The sequence below is a fragment of the Nicotiana tomentosiformis genome, chromosome 3, assembly GCF_000390325.3.
Source record: "Nicotiana tomentosiformis chromosome 3, ASM39032v3, whole genome shotgun sequence".
In the NCBI taxonomy this organism is placed as follows: domain Eukaryota; kingdom Viridiplantae; phylum Streptophyta; class Magnoliopsida; order Solanales; family Solanaceae; genus Nicotiana; species Nicotiana tomentosiformis.
The window spans coordinates 1,909,700-1,929,881 of record NC_090814.1 but is presented as its reverse complement, the minus strand read 5'-3'; the positions used below and the strand labels follow the sequence as shown (position 1 = coordinate 1,929,881).

Below are 20,182 nucleotides of genomic sequence, written 5' to 3'. Positions count from 1 at the left end.
TTATCATTAGATGTGTCATATGTGTTAGCTTTTATTTTTCTCGCTAATCATATGTGTTAGCGCAATGTGGGGAATTTAGGTTTTATACCAGGACAAAAACTGGGCGGTTCCTTCGTTTTTGTTTGTTTCTTTTGAGAATGACTTGAGCTGTGAGTGTATGAGAGTGATATTTGTTGTGAGAGTTAACAAAATTACTAAGAAATAAAGAAGGAGAAGAAAATAAGGTTTCATAATTGTGTAAAACTCTTTTGAGAAGCGAGTATAAAATCTTTAATAACATTTTTCTTTAAAGTTTGTGATTTAAGAATATTCACAATTTGGCACGAGTTATTACATTAAGAATATTCACAATTGTGTAAAACAAAGAATGTTCGAACCAGTTTGCGCGCACCTCGATTAAACCTACTACCTCCCACTAGTACCGGTAGATAGTTACTTTATCCACCAAGACTTTAACAGATTGAAAGAAATCGTGACGTGCATTGGACTCCAAAATCTGTAATTTGACAACTCACTAAAATGATAAGAGTTCTGAGAAAATACTTAATCCCAACAAAGTCAGTCATGTTGGTATACTTGCACAAAGTCAGTCATGGCCAATAGTTACTTAATGATTTGAAATACTTAATCCCAACATAAAATTTTCCATAACATAATAAAGTGTTTGGTTGGTCACATAACAAAAAAATTAAGTGCCGCATAACTAATGTAGCGTTTTGTTGGCGGTATTAGTTACTAATATTTACATGAAGCAGCAAAGGTTAAGAAACTGTCAAAGGTTGCAAGGGTTGGCCCCTGACTGATTTCTCAGACACAAAAAATATAACAATCTCCTCATTATTATTCAATGCATATCACATAAATAATTTATTAGGACACACGAATGTTTCTTCATCATATTGACAGTTACTGCTTGCTTCAATTGACAATCTCTATTCCTGTAAAAGGTTCTCCTGCATGTAGTTGAAGAGCAACGTCCCCGACAACCTGTAATTTAACCATTTCCATATTAGAAGATTGATTTCGACAAAGATGTTCTAACAAATAAACTTTAGCCTAAATTATTCTGGTTAAAATTATCAGGCAGAATGACAGCACTGTGTGCGCTTTTCAGCCTACCGAAGCAGCATACGTCCCCCAGAAACTCTAGGTCTGTAAATGGATACAAAAACTCTTTAAGAATAGCTTGGTTATTCGACGAGTTTGAGTGTAAACTAGAGAAATCTAAGGATTTCAGTTTTTCCAGAAAGCCGCTTGCATGTATATTTATAGGCTTGACAATGATATCTCTTTGGAGAATGTTTATACTATGTTACTTGTGATTTGCTTATTCTACAAAACTTCATCTAACAGAAAACACAGACACCTCGTAAACCTAACTTTCAGAACTATGAACAATAAACGTGGGTCTAAACACAGACAAGCCAAAGGTTTTTAAGTAAGCAAACAATTTGAAACTAGTTTCCCACCAATGAAATGAAATTGGCCCGAATTGAGCAAAATATATAAAACATGGATTCATATATCTGATCACAAATAGTTTGGAATTGAGGCGTTGTTGATTTGATTGATTGAAGCATTTCATCAAGATAGCTCAAGTTGACTTACCTTGGCCATGTATCTATAGGACTTTTCTGTAACACCAGCAATGTGGGGTGTGATTATAACCTCTGGAAATTTAAGGATAGCATCATCAGGATCAAATGGTTCAGCCCAAGCAACATCAATTCCTAAACCGCCCAAATGTCCCGATTTGAGATGATTAAAAACAGCGTCATAGTCCAAGAGACCACCTCGAGCAATATTAATCAGAATGGCACCCTGCAGCAAAAGAGAGCATGCAAAGTTACCATAATTTATCTAGTGTTGATTTTTGCTTTCTTGTAGACACCACTCCCACTAACAGCTCCTCAGCAACACTACTATTCTCGCGAGTGAGATCCAATGTGGGATCTTTCTCTTTATTGTTTTGAGGGGTAAAACCTTTGTTTGCACGTACACTGAATCAAGAACGACTACAATAAATTGGATCGGTAAACTGGATAGCTAGATGGTTGCTATGGTTCTAAGGGTTGCCAGGTTCAAGAAGACATTCAGCTTTTCCTAATCAGATAAAATAAAAGTCAGAGGCTAGTGTTATATCAGCAGAAAAATACTCAACCAAAATAGTCTAATCTTGAGCAAACTTATAGTAACATACACCACGATGCACTAGCAACATATTCTCATGATTTTGACTCTAAAAGGAAGCATCAGATTTTTCTCAAAATGTAGTGGTTGATGACACAGCAGATGAGAGAATTCACTACACTAAATTACAAAAGTTTTCAAATCATAGAAAAGTTCCTTTAACAAAGAAAACTCTTTCAAACAGTTTAGCCGTTTAAAATTGCAAAAACAACCCAACTTTGGATGGAACATACCTACATAATAGGATAAGAAAGTGAAATGTCAAATAATGAGAATGCATCTCACTTAAGATACATCATTTGTCAATGTCTCATTAGCAATTACTAGTATATTATGGGATTGCAAGTACACACCAAAGATAAGTGAGCTATGAAGGACAGAACTCTTCTGGTATATGAACTGCAATTGTGGATATATAAGCATGGGTGCTGTCATGGGCGGGTTTCCAGCCATGCCCCATGACCTCTTGGACGCGCCCCTGGCGTCATGGCAAGCCTCCCAACGCCTAGCGCCATCGACGGCCCCGTGGTCTTGGCCGCGCCAAGTGACAAGCTCGCATGTGCCTATGTCGCCCCATCGATAGCCCTCGCCAGAGAAGGCAGATGCCAACAGCGCCGAGCGCGCAAGGTTGCCGCCAACGGACCTGCTGCTACCTTGTAGGAACCTAAGTCTTTTATGTTGTAAATATAGAGTAGTTTTATTTTCTGAATTTCCATTATGTCTCTCTAGCTTAGTTATGTCAAGTCCTGTAACTTTGGTTTATATTTTTTAAGCATTATTAGGGGGATCAAGCAATCCTCTGTACTGGTGTCTCTCCCCCTCGACACCGTGTTGCCTTTTTGTAATAGCTTTCATTAATGCAATCAAACTTTCTTTCATTCTCATTTTCTTTTCTGTTCTCTAAATTGCTCTTGACATTGGTTTTTCCGTACGGCACTGACAGTCTCGTCTAGCGTACGGAGGGGACCCCAGTTGGCGGATAGTAATCGCACAGACATCAGTTGCTTAACCTTACGTCGCCCTTCCAAGGAATCTCAGGAAGGTACCGCGTAACAGTTGGTATCAGAGCCTAGGCTCGACATCGGACGAGGGAACACATTACCATTACCACCATTTCTGACCATGGTGAATCATGGGGACCACATTGCGACCCTTGAAGAGACGGTTAACGTATTACAACCCATCGTGAATACGGTGCCTGACTTAAGAACCATCCTAGTGCAAAGGTTGGACGACCTGGACCGCAAAATGCGGCACGCCGAAGGTGATATTGCCAACATCAGTCGTGACTCTGAAGGAGACCGGCAAACGGCAACCACGGAGGCAGCCGAAATTTTCAGTAAATTCGAGAGCCTCCAACAGGAGCGGACCGAGGATTTAGCCTATAGGGCACAAGAGGCAGACAGGGTGACTGCCACGCAACAAACCATAGACAATTTGACGGGCCAGCTCAATGTTGTCAACGCTGCATTGCAAGGCCTACTTCGAGGAGGTAGAAACCAGATCGAGGGTGCTGTGAACCTCGCCCCCGTGCCATAAAAGCTGAAGATTCCCGAGCCAAAACTCTACAATGGGGCTCGGAATGCCAAGGAAGTGGAGTTAGAAGAAGCAAAAAAGGTAGCAACTGCTGCCATGTATCTTTAGGGTGATGCTAAACTCTGGTGGCGGGTGAAATACGAAGCCATCAGGGCAGGTGAAGATACTCTTGAGACATGGGGAGACTTGAAGGCAGCCATACGCCTACAGTTCTTCCCCGAAAACATTGAGTACAATACGCGGAGAGAGCTCCGGAAGCTCTGCCAGACCAACCCAGTCCGGGATTACGTGCGGGAATTCTCCGCACTCATGCTGAACATACGGGATATGGGAGACAAGGACAAACTTTTCACCTTCCTGGAAGGTTTGAAACCTTATGCATGTATGGAGTTGCAAAGACAAAGAATAAAAACTTTGCCCACGACGATCCAAGCAGCGGAATGCCTTGGGGACTACCAAGTGGAAGCTCGAAAGGATAGGCCTCAACCGCCTGCCCGAGGAGGATACAAAGGGGGTCAGCCTAGCAATGGTGGCCCAAGCAGAAGTGGAGGAGATCGGAGTGCAACCAAATCTAAGACTCCTTCCTCATGCAGTAATAGTGTTGCGTCTCACAATAACGATCGGGGGAGAAAGCTCCCTTCAGAATGTCGTCATTGCAGCGGGCCACATTGGAACAATGAATGCCCACAAGCACAAATGAACGCCCATCAAACTTTTGATGATGGGACAGATGACGACACATATGATGTTGACCAGATAGAACCAATAGGTGCCTTCAACGCACTTGTTTGTTCCATTTCTGAGGCCTTAGCGGGAACCAGTGCCGGCATCCGTAAGAAGAAAGACTCATGCCCAACCACCAAGAAAGGGAAAAAGAAGGCGGATGAGGGGCCTCCTCTTAACCAAGAGCAGACCCTTATGTTCGTCGAAATGAAAGTTAATGGCAAGCCCATTCAGGAGATGGTAGACACGGGCGCTACTCACAACTACTTAGCCTCAACTCAAGTAGAGCGCCTTGGTCTAGTTGTGGGAAAGGGCAGAGGTCGTGTCAAGGCTATCAACTCACCGCCTCAGCCAGTGGGTGGAATTGCCAAAGGAGTGTCAGTGAAGCTTGGTCCTTATGAAGGAAAATTCAACTTGCGTGTGGTGATCATAAATGACTTCGAGCTGATAGTTGGATTGGAATTAATGAGGCAAACCGACATCATTCCAGTACCTTATGCAGATATGCTACCGATGATGGGAGCCAAGCCCTGCATTATCCCATGCACAACCATAAAGATGGTCGCGGAGAACATCTCGGCCTTGCAGTTGAAGTTGAACAAGGGAGTCAAAAGACATGAACCTACGTTCTTGGCTACCCTCTGTATTGAAGATATTAAACGCTCTTCGGGTCCCATTCCTGCACCCGTGAAGGAGCTGCTAAAAGAGTTTGAAGACGTCATGCCAAAGGACATGCTAAAGCGATTCTCGCCTAGGCGCACTGTGGACCATGAGATTGAGTTGATGCCGGGTGCAAAGCCACCCTCCCGGGTGCATTACAGAATGTCACAACCTGAACTCACCCAGCTTCGGAGACAGTTGACGGAAATGCTGGACACGGGGATCATTGTACCCTCCAAGTCCCCTTATGGGTCCCCTATGTTGTTCCAAAAGAAACAGGATGGCACCCTACGACTCTGTGGATTATCGGGCCCTAAATAAAATCACCGTGAAGAACAAATACTCTATCCCGGTAATGGCAGGCTTGTTCGATAGACTGAGTGGTGCTACAGTGTTCACCAAAATAGACCTGAAGACAAGTTACCGACAAGTCCGGATTGCTGAGGGAAACGATCACAAGACGACTTGTGTGACAAGATATGGGTCGTATGACTTCTTGGTCATGCCATTCGGCTTGACTAATGCTCCAGCCACATTTTGCACCCTGATGAATCAAGTCTTCCGAGAGTACATTGACGAATTCGTAGTGGATTACCTGGACGACATTGTGGTATATAGCAAAACATTGGAGGAACACCTGCGGAAGGTCCTATAGACCGATTGCGGGAGCACGAATTATATGTGAAACTATCCAAGTGCTCTTTCGCCCAAAAGCAGATTGACTTCCTCGGACATGTCATCACGGAAAGGCGAATCAAGATGGACCAACAGAAGATTCAAGCTGTCATAGATTGGCCGTCGTCGAAGGATATCCACGCCGAAGGCGTTCCTTGGCATGTGCAACTTCTATCGGCGGTTTTTGAAAAATTACTCTCATTGTAGTGTTGTTGACAGAACTCCAAAAGAAAGTCGTGCCTTGGGATTGGGGTCCCAAGCGAGCGGAGGCCTTCAACGCATTGAAAGCGGCTATGTCTAGTAGCCCCGTCTTAGCACTTCCTGATTTGGCCAAGCCATTCGAAGTATAAATGGATGCCTCTGACTATGCTCTGGGTGGAGTCTTGCTACAAGAGGGGCATCCAGTTGCGTATGAGAGCCGGAAGTTGAAGGATGCAAAACGCAACCCCAAAATATATATCAGCAGAAGGTACAACTCAACTCTTCTTCTCTCATGTTGCCAAATATTGGGATATGCCGAAAGACATCGTTAGTGATCGCGACTATCGCTTCACTAGCAACTTTTGGACTCAGCTCTTTAAGTGCCTCGGGTCCAAGTTGAGCCACAGTTCAAGTTTCCATCCGTAATCTGATGGCCAGACGGAGCGGTTCAATGGTATGCGGGAGGAATACCTCTGCCATTTTGTCATCAGATCTCAGAAGAATTGGGTGAAGCTTCTAGATGTTGCTCAACTGTGTTCAATTCACAAAAGAGCTCTAGTACAAACAGAAGCGCCTTTGAAATTGTTACCGGACAGCAACCGCTACTCCCACACACTGTGGATGCCCAAAACATGTCGAAATCTCCTCGAGTTGCTAGCTTCTCGAAGGAATGGAAGCGAAATTTGAAGATAGTGCAGAGCTATCTTGTCAAAGCCCAAAAACGGATGAAAAAGCATGTTGATCAAAATCATCGCTTTGTTGAATATCAAGTAGGAGACAGAGTGATGGTGAAAATCCCAAAGATATACTTGTTTGCCCTCCATGACCCCTGCCTATTGCAAAAGTACATTGGACCCTTGAGAAGCACATTGGGAAAGTTGCATACCCCAGCCGGGTGGAAGATTCATCCAGTCTTCCATGTCAGCCATCTGAAACTTTTTCAGGAAGACACGGAGGATCTCTCGCGAGCCAACTCACAATACCCAGTATTCGACCCCTTCCAGCCATGCCCCATGGCGTCCTTGCAAGCCTCCCAACGCCATGGACGGTCCCGTGGTCTAAGCCGCGCCAAGTGACAATCGCGCATGTGCCTATGTCGCCCCATCGATAGCCCTCGCCCAGCCGCACACAAATGCCAACAGCGCCGCGCGCGCACACTCTGATGCTAAAGACAAGGTCGTCGCCCACGGACTTGCTTCTACCTTGTAAGAATCTACAATCTAAGTCCTTTTACTTCTTGTATATCCATTATGTCTTTATAGCATAGTTATGTAACTTTGATTTATTTTTTTTAAGCATTATTAGAGGGATCAAGCAATCAAACTTTCAAGAGAGCAAACAATTATCTGTACTGGTGTCTCTCCCCCTCGACACTGTATTGCCTTTCTGTAATAGCTTTCATTAATGCAATCAAGCTTCTTTCATTCTCTTTTCTGTTCTTTAATATACTCTTTCCCGTACGACATTGACAGTCTCGTCTAGCGTACGAAGGGGACCCCAGTTGGCGGATAATAACCGGCACGGATATCGGTTGCTTAGCCATACGTCGCCCTTCCAAGAATTCTCAGGAAGGCGCCGCGTAACGTGCCTGAGAATTCTTATATGGGCGACGTAAGGCTAAACAACCGATGTTCGTGCGGTTACTATCCGCCAACTGGGGTCCCCTCCGTACGCAAGACGAGATTGTCAGTGTCGTACGGGAAAACAAATGTCAAGAGCAATTTAGAAAACAGAAAAGAGAATGAAAGAAAGCTTGATTGCATTAATGAAAGCTATTACAGAAAGGCAACACCGTGTCGAGGGGGAGAGACACCAATACAGAGAATTGTTTGCTTGCTTGAAAGTTTGACTACTTGATCCCCCCTAATAATGCTTTAAAAAAATAAACTAAAGTTACAGGACTTAACATAACTAAGCTAGAGAGACATAATGAAAATACAAGAAGTAAAACTACTCTATATTTACAATAAAAATGACTTAGATTCCTACAAGATATAAGCAAGTTCATGGGCGGCAACCTCGTCTTTAGCATCAGAGTCTGCGAGTGCGGCACTGTTGGAATCTGCCTGCGGCTGAGTGCTGGCGAGGGCTATCGGTGGGGCGACATAAGTAAATGCGCGCTTGTCACTTGGCGAGGCCAAGACCACGTGGCCGTCCATAGCGCTAGGCGTTGGGAGGTTTGCCAAGACGCCATGGGGCGCATCCAAGGGGTCATGGGGCATAGCTAGAAATCCGCCCATGACATTCTCCCCCACCTGAGTTGGCGACGTCCTCGGTGCCTTACTTGCAAAATAATGATCGATCAGGCTCTTGTAGGCTTTGAGGTTTGTTCCCCTCTCCCAAGTATTCTCCTCTGTATCACAACCCTGCCATTTCACCAAGAACACTTGGTGATCTTTCCTTGAAGCATGAACCACTCGATCATCGAGAATAGCTTCTGCACGCCTTTTCCCCGATTGAATTAGGGCCTCGAATACTGTGTATTGTGAGTTGGCTCCGCGAAGGATCCTCCGTGTCTTCCCGAAAAGGTTTCAGAAGGCTGACATGCCAGGCTGGGGTATCCACCCGGTATGCAACTTTCTCAATACGCTTCTCAATGGACAATGGTCCAATATACTTTTGCATTAGGCGAAGGCAGTGTTGTGAAGAGCGTGAAGCGAGGAAATGCGACAAGCCCCTTTTCGCTTAAAGCGAGAAGCGAAGCGCTAGCTTTTTTGAAGTGAAGCGGAATTTTAAAACAAATTAAAATAAATACTGCATAGACAACACATGTAACTGTAAGCAAATGTTCAATACTTCAATGTAAAAACTAAAGAGTAGCATCAATTAAAGCGCAAAATGAGCATCTTATTCTTCTACAAGATTAAATGAAATGAAAAAAATGGCACTAAGTATACGAAAATAACTGAAACGAAAAAAATTAGGCAGCATTTCGCTGCAATTTATCACTGAAACAGTGAAAAAAAAAGAAGAAGAAAATGAAGAAGAGAATGAGAAAAAGAACTTAAGGGATAAAAAAAATTGCCGACATTTCGCTGCTATTTTGGGACTGAAACAGTGAAAGAAAAAGAAAAAGAAGAAGAAGAAGGAGGAAGAAATCACATACCTAGGCTTGAACTTGATAAACTTTTTAAATTTTTAACGTTGGCAGCCCTTAATATGTAGAAGCGCTCGCTTTTGTCGCTTTTACGCTTCACGTTTTTTTTGCAGAAGCGCTCGCTTTATTCAACCTGCTACGCTTCACATCACAGAAGCGCCAGAGGTCTCGCTTCGCTTCGTTTCGCGCTTTAAGCGTCGAAGCGAGCGCTTTTCACAACATTGGGCGAGGGTCATGGACCCTTGCAAACAAGTATCGCTTTGGGATTTTTACCATCACTTTGTCTCCTACTTGGTATTCAACAAAGTGGCGATTTTGATAAGCATGGTTTTTCATTCGCTTTTGGGCTTTGACAAGATAGCTCTGCACTATCTCCAAGTTTCGCTTCCATTCCTTCGAGAAGCTAGCAGCTCGAGGAGATTTCGACATGTTTGGGGCATTCACAGTGCGTGGGAGTAGTTGTTGCTGTCCGGTAACAATTTCAAAAGCGCTTCTGTTTGTAGTAGAGCTCTTTTGTGAATTGAAACACAGTTGAGCAGCATACAGAAGCTTCACCCAATTCTTCTGCGATCGGGTAACAAAATGGCGGAGGTATTCCTCCAGCATGCCATTGAACAGCTCCGTCTGGCCATCAGATTGCGAATGGAATCTTGAATTGTGGCTCAACTTGGACCCGAGACACTTAAAGAGCTTGGTCCAAATTTTGCTAGTGAAGCGAGAGTCACGATTACTAATGATGTCTTTAGGCAAGCCCTAATATTTGACAACATGAGAAATGAAGAGTTGAGTTATATCTTCTGCTGATATATATTTCGGGGCTGCTATAAATGTAGCGTATTTAGAAAACCGATCTACAACAACCAAGATAGTTGTAAGATCTCCGATCTTGGACAATCCGGTGATGAAATCTAGTGACACGCTTTCCCAGGGTCGCTTTGGAACAGGCAATGGCTCCAAAAGTCCCGCTTGTGTCAAGCGGTCCGACTTGTCTTTCTGGCATACTAGGCAAGTCTTCACATACCGAGCAACATCATCAGCCATTTGAGGCAAATAATAAGCACGGCGCAACAACGCCATGGTGCGTTCTTCACCTGGGTGGCCGGCCCACAAAGTATCATGGCATTCCATCATAAGAGTCCTTCGCAGATCTCCTCCTTCGGGAACATAAAATCGGTTTCTTTTCACCTTCAGGAAGCCATCTTCCATGTAGAACTGGCGAGTCTTGCCCTGTAATCGACCAAATACTATGCAGCAGGATCCTTGGTGAGTAGATCTTGTATCCGGTCTTTTATAGTGGTGGTCACTTCGGTCCCCCTTAGGGTGGCGAGTAGGCACACCGATGCTAGGTCAGCCCTTCGACTAAGCGCATCAGTAACTTTGTTGGTCTTCCCACTTCGGTACTCTAGGTTGAAGTGAAATTCCGCTAGGAGTTCCTGCCACCTGGCTTGTCAGCCATTCAGCTTTGGTTGGGTCATGAAATGACTAACAGCCGTGTTTTACGTCTTGACCACGAACAGGTTTCCAGTAAATAGTGCCTCGAAAGGCGTAAGCATTGGACGACAGCCGATAATTCTTCTTCGTGGGCGGCGTAGCGCTATTCTGCATCCTTCAACTTCCGGCTCTCGTATGCCACTAGATGCCCCTCTTGTAGCAAGACTCCGTCCAGAGCATAGTCAGAGGCATCCGTTTGTACTTCGAACGGCTTGGCCAAATCAGGAAGGGCCAAGACGGGGCTTCTAGACATAGCCGTTTTCAATGCGTTGAAGGCCTCCGCTTGCCTAGGACCCCAATCCCAAGGTATGACTTTCTTTAAGAGTTCTGTCAACAACATTGCAATGATAGAGTAATTTTTCACAAACCGCCGATAGAAGTTGCACAGGCCAAGGAACGCCCTCAAGGCGTGGAATGTGGATATCCTCTGACGGCGGCCAATCTATGACAGCTTGAATATTTTGTTGGTCTATCTTGATTCGTCTTTCCTCGATGACATGTCCGAGGAAGTTAATCTTTTTTAGGTGAAAGGGCACTTGGATAGCTTACACATATAATTCGTGCTCCCGCAGTCGGGCTAGGACCTTCCGCAGGTATTCCTCCAATGTTTTGCTATATACCACAATGTCGTCCAAGTAGACCACTACGAATTCGTCAATGTACTCTCGGAAGACTTGGTTCATCAGGGTGAAAAATGTGGCCGGAGCATTAGTCAAGCCGAATGGCATGACCAGGAAGTCGTACGACCCATATCTTGTCACACGGATCGTCTTGTGTTCATCTCCCTCAGCAATCCGAACTTGCCAGTATCGTCTGCTTTGGTGAACACTGTAGCACCACCCAATCTATCAAACAAATCTGCCATTAGCGAGATAGAGTACTTATTCTTCACGGTGATTTTGTTAGGGTCCGATAATCCACACAAAGTCGTAGGGTGCCATCCTGTTTCTTTTGGAATACCACAAGGGACCCATAAGGGGATTTGGAGGGCACAATGATCCCCGTGTCCATCATTTTCGTCAACTGTCTCCGAAGCTCGGTCAGTTCGGGTTGTGACAATCTGTAAGGCGCCCGGGCGGGTGGCTTCGCACCCGGCACCAACTCAATCTCATGGTCCAAAGTGCGCCAAGGCGGGAGTCGCTTTGGCATGTCCTGTGGCATGACGTCTTTAAATTAATTTAGTAGCTCCTTCATGGGTGCAGGAATGGGACCCGAAGAGCGTTCAATATCTTCAATACAGAGGGTAGCCAAGAACGTAGGTTCATGTCTTTTGACTCCCTTGTTCAACTTCAACTGCAAGGCCGAGATGTTCTCCGCGACCATCTTTATGGTTGTGCATGGGATAATGCAGGGCTTGGCTCCCATCATCAGTAGCATATCTGCATAAGGTACTGAAATGGTGTTGGTTTGCCTCATGAATTCCAATCCAACTATCAGCTCGAAGTCATCTATGATCACCACACGCAAGTTGAATTTTCCTTCATAAGGACCAAGCTTCACTGGCACTCCTTTGGCCATTCCACCACTGGCTGAGGCTGTGAGTTGATAGCCTTGGCGTATAGCTGCCTTCAAGTCTCCCCATGTCTCCAGGGTATCTTCACCGGCCCTGATGGCTTCGTATTTCACCCACCACTAGAGTTTAGCATCACCCTGAAGATACATAGCAACAGTTGCTACCTTTTTTGCTTCTTCTAGCCCCCCACGGCATCGAAGTATTGTTCAATGTCGATGATGAAGTTCTCCATTTCCTTGGCATTCCGAGCCCCATTGTAGGGTTTTGGTTCAGGAATCTTCAACTTTTGTGGCACAAGGGCGAGGTTCACAACACTCTCGATGTGGTTTCCGCCTCCTCGAAGTGAGCCTTGTAATGCAGCGTTGACAACATTGAGTTGGCCCGTCAAGTTGTCTATAGTTTGCTGCATGGCAGTCACCCTGTTTACCTCTTGCGCCCTATAGGCTAAATCCCCGGTCCGCTCCTGTTGGAGGCCCTCGAAAATTTTGGCTGCCTATGTGGCTGCCGTTTGCCGGTCTCCTTCAGAGTCGCGACTGATGTTTGCAATGTCCCCTTCAGCCTGCCACATCCTGCGGTCCAGGTCGTCCAACCTTCGCACTAGGCTAGTTCTTAGATCATGCACCGTATTCAAGATAGCTTGTAATACGTTAACCGTCTCTTCAAGGGCCGCAATGCGGTCCCCATGATTTTTCATAGTTAGAAATGGTGGTAATGGCAATGTGTTCCCTCGTCCGATATCGAGCCTAGGCTCTGGTACCAACAGTTACGCAATGCCTTCCTGAGAATTCTTGGAAGGACGACGTAAGGCTAAGCAACCGATGTCCGTGCGGTTACTATCCGCCAACTGGGGTGCCCTCCGTACGCTAGACGAGATTGTCAATGCCGTACGGGAAAACCAATGTCAAGAGCAATTGAGAGAACAGAAAAGAGAATGACAATGAAAGAAAGCTTGATTGTATTAATAAAAGCGTAAAACTACTCTATATTTACAATAAAAAGGACGTAGATTCCTACAAGGTAGAAGCAAGTCCGTTGGCGGCAACCTTGTCTATAGCATTAGAGTCTGCGCCCGCACCGTTGTTGGCATCTACCTGCGCTGGGTGCTGGCGAGGGCTATTGGTGGGGCGACATAAGCATAGGCGCGCTTGTCACTTGGTGCGGCCAAGACCACGGGGCCGTCCATGGCGCTAGGCATTGGGAGGCTTGCCAGGACACCATGAGGCGCGTCCAAGGGGTCATGGGGCATGGCTGGAAAGCCGCCCGTGGCAGTAACCATGCATTAGCAATACATACATATGCACAAATATGCACAGCTATTAAACCAACTCTTAATACACTATGTATAAATGTCAATTTGAAATTGAGAGGCACAAACATATGCGCATGCACACTCTATAATTGGATGATATACTAAGAACCTATATGACTTAGTGAAAATGACAAAGGTAGCATTTGTTGACTGAAATATTATCTAACTTAATAGCTCCAACAATTTTCCTATAGCTTGCATCAATATAGTTTCATAACCATAGCTGTTAATATCAAGCATTTAATCAGAGCTAGTGCACTGACTTGCATGCGCAAGAAACAATGGGATAAATCATAAATGTCCCAGAACACAATCAAATGACCTATGAAAAAGAAAAAGGGATGCCGGTATTTTTTCTGCCAAACTGAGGTAATCTGACAGCCTCTTCACTGATTCCCACTGTGAGAGAATAGAATAATAATACAGCTCCCCCCCCCCGGTTTCTGGAAAGAGATGTCCACTTAGCAAAGTGAGGAAGAACACAAACCTTTTTCATGACAGATATAAAATCATTGTTCACGATGCCAGCCTGCAAGTGACCAGCATATCTTTAAGTATAAGCTTGACAAAAAATATTGATCATCAGAAAGCACATGATTGCGTAGCCAGACAATAAGAAAAGAGGGGTCTTACAGTTTCTTTGTTCATAGCTAAACAACATACTACAATATCAGCTTTGCTTACAAACTTCAAGATATCATCATGGTTTCCCCTCTCATCAACCAGGTCATCATAGCTACCATTTTCAACAGATGGTGCTAGAAAGATAGCATGCATAGTTAATATCAACATTTTAGAAATAAATAGAATTCACAAGATTTTCTTACCCTCGGATTTGCTTGAGTCCCGTGCATGCCTGGACCAACTCCGTTTGGTAGCAAGTATTTTCACGTCAAATGGACGTAGACGCTTTGCCAAATGTATCCCGATATTGCCAAACCCCATGATAAACACCTATGTGATGATGCAGAAAATATCTAAGACATCGTCAAAGTGCAACTCTTGCACAAGTTTCTAGTCATGAAATATATTCAAGCACACAACAATGCCATAAAAGTCTCCATTTGTGATATTACAGAGACTATTAGGCCAATTTATCCATCTAATAGAATTTTCCACTTGATGGTAGCAAATTTGAATATGCACTATGAGTTTGCCCTGTAAGAAGGATGAAGGTGAAGTTCAGATTAGGCAGGATTCTGGAACCTTTTTTTTTCTTTTGATAAGTAGGCAAGATTCTGGAACCTAAAATGCAAACAATTCAGATATATAGGCTCACTCTTCCTGAAAAAATGACATGATAGATGAAGGCGCAACGCATAGAATCAAATATGATTGGTTCAAATGGAGGAGTGTTACAAGGGTGCTATGCGATAAGAAGATACCTAGCAAAATGAAATACAAGTTTTATAGGTTTATAGTACAAAGAAAGTTAGCTACATCTCTTTCCTTCTTCTTTTTTTCCCTTTTGATGAGGAAGTTAGCAACATTTCTAAATTTAACGGCTCAAGTTTTATTAATTAATACAACTATTATCTTTCTAAGTACCAAATTTTAGATACTTGTATAGGATACCCGTATGCAAAAAAATGTGAAATAGAAAAAGTTTGAACACCATATAGGTACTTAATCCTAAGATCACCCTGGGCCTCTTATACCATCATCACAGCCATTATTATATATATGCAACTTAATTTTAGCATCGCCACTTCATATTATTATAAATATATATACCCATTTACCTTAATAATAAGGTAATTGTCAAGTAAACATGTTTGAATGAAGCATTTGTAACTACTGTATACAAATTAGTTGATTCTATCGAGCGTACCTTTCTATTTAGTTCAAAAGTTTTGAGCACTTTTATATCTTGCAAAGGTATAAAAACAAAAACAATAAGAGGTGAGATGAAAATGGGAACAAAAACACATCTAGAGCACTCCAAATGCCAGATAACAGATAAATAGGAGAAACAAAAGGTGAAACTCACCGTTTTCCCTTCCAGGTTGTCACCAATTGGCTCCCCTAGCTTTTTCTGCTCCACAGAAATTTTCAGTTGATGCTGCAGCATTTGAGGAATACAGGTGAAAAGGGAAAACAGAGTAGCTTATATGAGAACAAATGATACTCCGTAGTACTCATATACATTAGCTATACGTATATACTTTCACTTCTAGAACCAGAGAGATGATTTAGCAAGCACAATTAAGTACTCACAACCCACTATTTGGACCACTCAATTAAATTCACTTCATATATCATTGAGATTCCAGGTTGTCTTATCCATCCCATTGAGTTCATTTTCATTAGCAATATAAACAAGTTTCAAGCAGACAAGTACTGAAGAACAGATTGCCGACCAACCTGCAGTAATTATTCTTACAAATGGTGATTATACATTCACAATGTATCAACTTTATGGAGGAAGAAAATAAAATTTATCCTACATGTTTATCCTCAAAGAGTTCAGAAGAAGTAAAGCCTTTATTTATAAGCTTAGAATCTACCAACTTGCTTACGCAGGAGGCCCAAAATGAGATATATGGCCATTTCAGCACATGAAGCAGCATTTCCAGTTGCACCACCTGGAATTCTGGCGACTTTAATGCCATGCTCTGTAGCAGCATTAATGTCAACACCTGCATAACAACAGCAGTGCAAAATATTTAGGCATTGGAAACCTCAAAATATGTTCATTATAATGAACCAGCTGCCAAAGAAATAATATCAAGATAAAAAGAACGAAACAAAACAAAAGGCAAAAGGCAAAAAGACAGACTAAAAAGATAGTTGACCTTCTAGCCCAACTCCAAATTGCATTATGAGTTTCATGCTCTTTGCACGAGAGAGGACATCGGAGTTCATCCGGAAGCTTTTAACCACGCAAATTTCATAGTCACCAATCACAGCAGGCACATTTTCAAGTGGAACATCATCAACCTACAAAGGCGGCATATAATCATCATTGAAGATTAGTTTAATCACTTGTAAGTTGGACCGTTTTAAGAAGACCTTACAAGGAGGTATTCTCAGATTCAACTCAAAGAATTGAAGAGAAGGAGCTGTAGCTTTTTCTATAAGTAATTTTTAGTTGTAAGTAAAGGAACAAACACTGCAAATCAAATATTAAATGGAAGAGAAGATAAAAACAAAACTAACTTTAAAGATTGCAAGTTTTGTAGTTAGGTAGCATTTTTATCATGTACAAAGTGTGCACAATCATAATTAGCAGCTCTTAGTATATTCAGTAAGTAACAAAGATACCTCTAAACAATTGTGTCTCTGTTTCCTTTTTCTTTTCTTTTTCTTTGATAATTGAAAAGTAGTTTTATATATGTCACACTATACATGTATTATATAATAATATGTACATCCATTACTGTATTTGATAAGTGTATGTACAGTCGTTTACTAAACATTCCAAAAATCTATGCAAACTGGTATATGCTTATCACCTCAGAAATACAAATGAAATAAAAAGGTATACTCAACTTTGAAATGAATTTTCAATTTTCTCTAAGGTTCTACTATCCTTTCTCTCCAAAATGTCCAAATATTACACAGGTGAGTTGTCTTCCAAATGTAATTTTCCTCGCCTTCATGCTTCTAAAAAGTCGTGTTTCTTCACTGCTTTATCTTTCCCATTTGTCTTATGTAAGCACTTCAAGTGAAAAACATAGAGAATTTTATTTCTCCCTGGAATTGTGACCTAGTGTCGCATATACCAGCAATTCCTGTTGTGGCTCAAGTTCCTTGTTCATTGTCAACTTTTTCCACCTATATCAAATCAACTGTTTGCATCTTCAGTTGAGTTGTATGAAAATAGTGTCTACTTTTTCTAAAGAGGAAACCTTTAGTGCACATTTTTTTGATAACTGAGAATTTCCCTCGGACCAGTGGTGCACGGTTCAAACCTTGGTAGATAATGGATCTGCCCCTCTACCCTTCTCCACTTAAATACCAAGATTTTGTCTGCGGCAGGGTTCGAACCCGTAACATAAGCCGAACCCACAGAACACGTGCTATGCTCTTATCAACCAAAGCCCTGGGGCTAGAAACTTTTAGTGCACATTATAACAGAAAACAATGCATGGAACTCATACTTACTCTTCTCAATTAATTTTTCACTTCATATTTCTATACCAACAACGTAAAGATAGAACACATTTCACACAAGAAATACTAAAGGATACATTATTTTCAACTCTTCACTAAATAACCATGTGAAGTCTGAAAAAGAAAATTCACTTCAGACAAGAGTATAAATAACTACCCTCAAAATAAAGGGTCAAGAAGAAATTTTAATCTTGCAAATCGCCATCAAACGTCTACCTCTGTCCAAATAGCATTATCAATTTTTTAAAGAAATCTAAGATAATAGGTAAACCAAAAAAGTGAAAAACCATATGGAAACATCAATATATGCAATTGCTTTTCAATCATTCATCAAGATTCCTCTGTTGCTTTATGAACCTACTGTGCCAACAAGTTTTTAATTCAACCTGCCTTATTTTTCCCCTATGGATGCCTGAAGAATCATATTTGCTTGAATAACTTTGAATTGGAGTCAAAATTAAGTCTCATGCAAAGAAGAAATAAGTAAAAGCAAGAAAGTAATACCTGGACAAATGGATAGCCTTGCAAATATTCTCTTGTATAATTGTGAGAAGCGGGAAAGTGAGGCCCACAAAAAAGAACACGGGTAACTTGACTGCTACTATTATCACCCATTTTCTGAACCTCTGGCGATGCGTTTGCACCTAAACGAATAGGCAAATGCAAGTATAAATATATTTCAGTCTATATCCTTAGTACATCTGAGAGTGAGTATTACACACATTGTTTGAGAAAACACATTATTATCCTGGCTGCATATTGTAATCAATCTCCGTTTCCAAGAACTGGAAGGACATGGTAATAGAGAGGGAGGGTAAAAATCTTCTCAAAGCATGTATAAATGTCACGATATACAAGAGAATGGAGACAGAAGGTGATCAAGTCATATGTTTGTTCACAGAGCAAAGACTGAGATCAAAGTAGAGATCTCACAGCCATTGCTTCAATTAACTCTGTATTCCACAATGACAAAAGAAAAGGTACACCGACATGCCATAGACTCAATTGCACTATTTGTTTCCTAGGCTATTTTTTTAACCTCGCTCATTAGTTTTTCTATGTTATGGCATTTCCAATTAATCAGCATTTATACATCTTTTATCTACATGGTAATGTAGTATTCCACATAGTAATTGCAATAAAACTAGTGAGACTCGTGTCCTAAGTATAGACTTTCTTACATAAAAACTTTACAGGTAAAGAAGATCATATTAAACGAGAACTAGAAACCTAAGAAGACAGGATTTTCTCAATCATCCAAAGACTTAAAAAAGAACCATCAAAAGTTTAGAAAAAAGAGCCCTTTAGTCCATTTGAAAATTAGATAGTAAGACACGAACGAATCCTTGTGTCTTGCATTCTGTTTATACAATACATCTCCTACCCCCCAAAGCTTTGGTCTAGTGGTAAGAGTGCAACATGTGATATATGGGTTAGGTGATGTCACCAGTTCGGACCTGCTACACGCAAAAGCCCGTGATTTAAGTGAAGAAAAATAAAAGGGTGAGTCCATTATCCACCAAGTTTTGAACCGTGGATCATCAAAAAAAAAAAAAAAAGAGTGAAAGAGAGTAGAAAATGACACTCTTAAACATCTTCAAGAACTACAGACTCCCTTCCATTGCCAACCAAAAAAGAAAAAAGGGCAGCGATCCAGGAAAGGGCCGGACCACAAGGTCTATATTGTACACAGCCTTCTACGAGGCTGTTTCTACGAACCCGTTACGTGGCAGCAACTTTGTTACACCAAGGCCCCTTCATTTCCAACCAAAAATGAAAGACTAATAAATCATGCAAAACCAGTTGGACCAACGGGAAAGGTCCATCATACAATCAAAACAACAAGTTCAATCAAGAAAACACAAAAGTTCCAGCCATATTGAGCAAACAAACCATTTGGGCAGAAATTTATAATTGAAAAAACCAAAGATTGTGAATTTGTGAGTATTCTGGAAATGGGGATATACCAGCGTGAGCTAGGGAACAGTGTTTCTGCTGCTGCAGCTGCTTAATCCTAGTGTTCCCCAGAACCTCGGAAGTCAGCAGTGTTTTTGTCCACGTTTTGCAGACCTTTAAAACTAATGCAGAGGTGGTCTTACGGTAGTAGTACATCTATGGAACATACCAGAGATTAGAAAATTGCAATTATGAGGTTGACTTTGAAATGCCTAGGTCTAAATAGCTCTACATTCTGAAGGATTGATTGTACTTTTGGCCTGACGGCTGGTACATGTTCTTCTTTTTTTTTTTTTTTGTCTTTTTCTTCCCATGGGAGTAATTGTTTAGGCTTAAAATATAAATTGACACCTCTACTTGTATATTATGTTAAGGGCATAAATTTGTATACCTAAAATCCCCTAAATTATTTATGTTTTGTAAGTATAATACTTCAAACTATGAGCATGAGGTTTCAAGGGTGCCAAAAAAAAATGATAAAGAATATTTATCTTTAAAATTTAATATTTTATCTTTATAAATAGTGTAATTTTTTGACAAAGAATTATTAAATGACCACCGTCCTAAACCGTAAGATTTCCTATCTAAAATCTCCGTGTAATGCCAAAGTGGCATGGATAGTAGCTTCATTGTCTTTTATAGTATGTTAAAGCTAGAAATTAGGGGCACACAGAAAAAAGACATCCATAGACATTTTTGCATTCATTTTTAAATT

At 41.9% G+C, this 20,182-nt stretch overlaps 1 protein-coding gene across 1 annotated transcript; it reads right to left on the bottom strand.

Moving 5' to 3' along the window:
* Positions 1-624: 624 nt before the first annotated feature.
* LOC104086325 (uncharacterized) lies at positions 625-19,700 on the bottom strand. Its single transcript, XM_009590569.4, has 10 exons — positions 19,479-19,700; positions 18,016-18,155; positions 16,191-16,335; positions 15,907-16,034; positions 15,386-15,457; positions 14,223-14,349; positions 14,029-14,153; positions 13,883-13,924; positions 1,609-1,821; positions 625-987 (listed from the first exon to the last, which is right to left on the bottom strand). The coding sequence occupies exons 1-10, from the start codon at positions 19,621-19,623 to the stop codon at positions 919-921; spliced, it is 1,206 nt and encodes a 401-aa protein (XP_009588864.1). The 5' UTR covers positions 19,624-19,700; the 3' UTR covers positions 625-918.
* Between the last annotated feature and the right edge of the window lie 482 nt (positions 19,701-20,182).

Excerpts from the sequence above, each read along its gene's own strand:
- LOC104086325 (XM_009590569.4), bottom strand. The coding sequence starts at position 19,623 with ATGTACTACTACCGTAAGACCACCTCTGCATTAGTTTTAAAGGTCTGC. Across the intron at positions 16,336-18,015 it reads AAGGCTATCCATTTGTCCAG|GTTGATGATGTTCCACTTGA; the intron begins GTATTACTTTCT and ends CCGCCTTTGTAG. Across the intron at positions 13,925-14,028 it reads TAGCTATGAACAAAGAAACT|GCTGGCATCGTGAACAATGA; the intron begins GTAAGACCCCTC and ends GGTCACTTGCAG.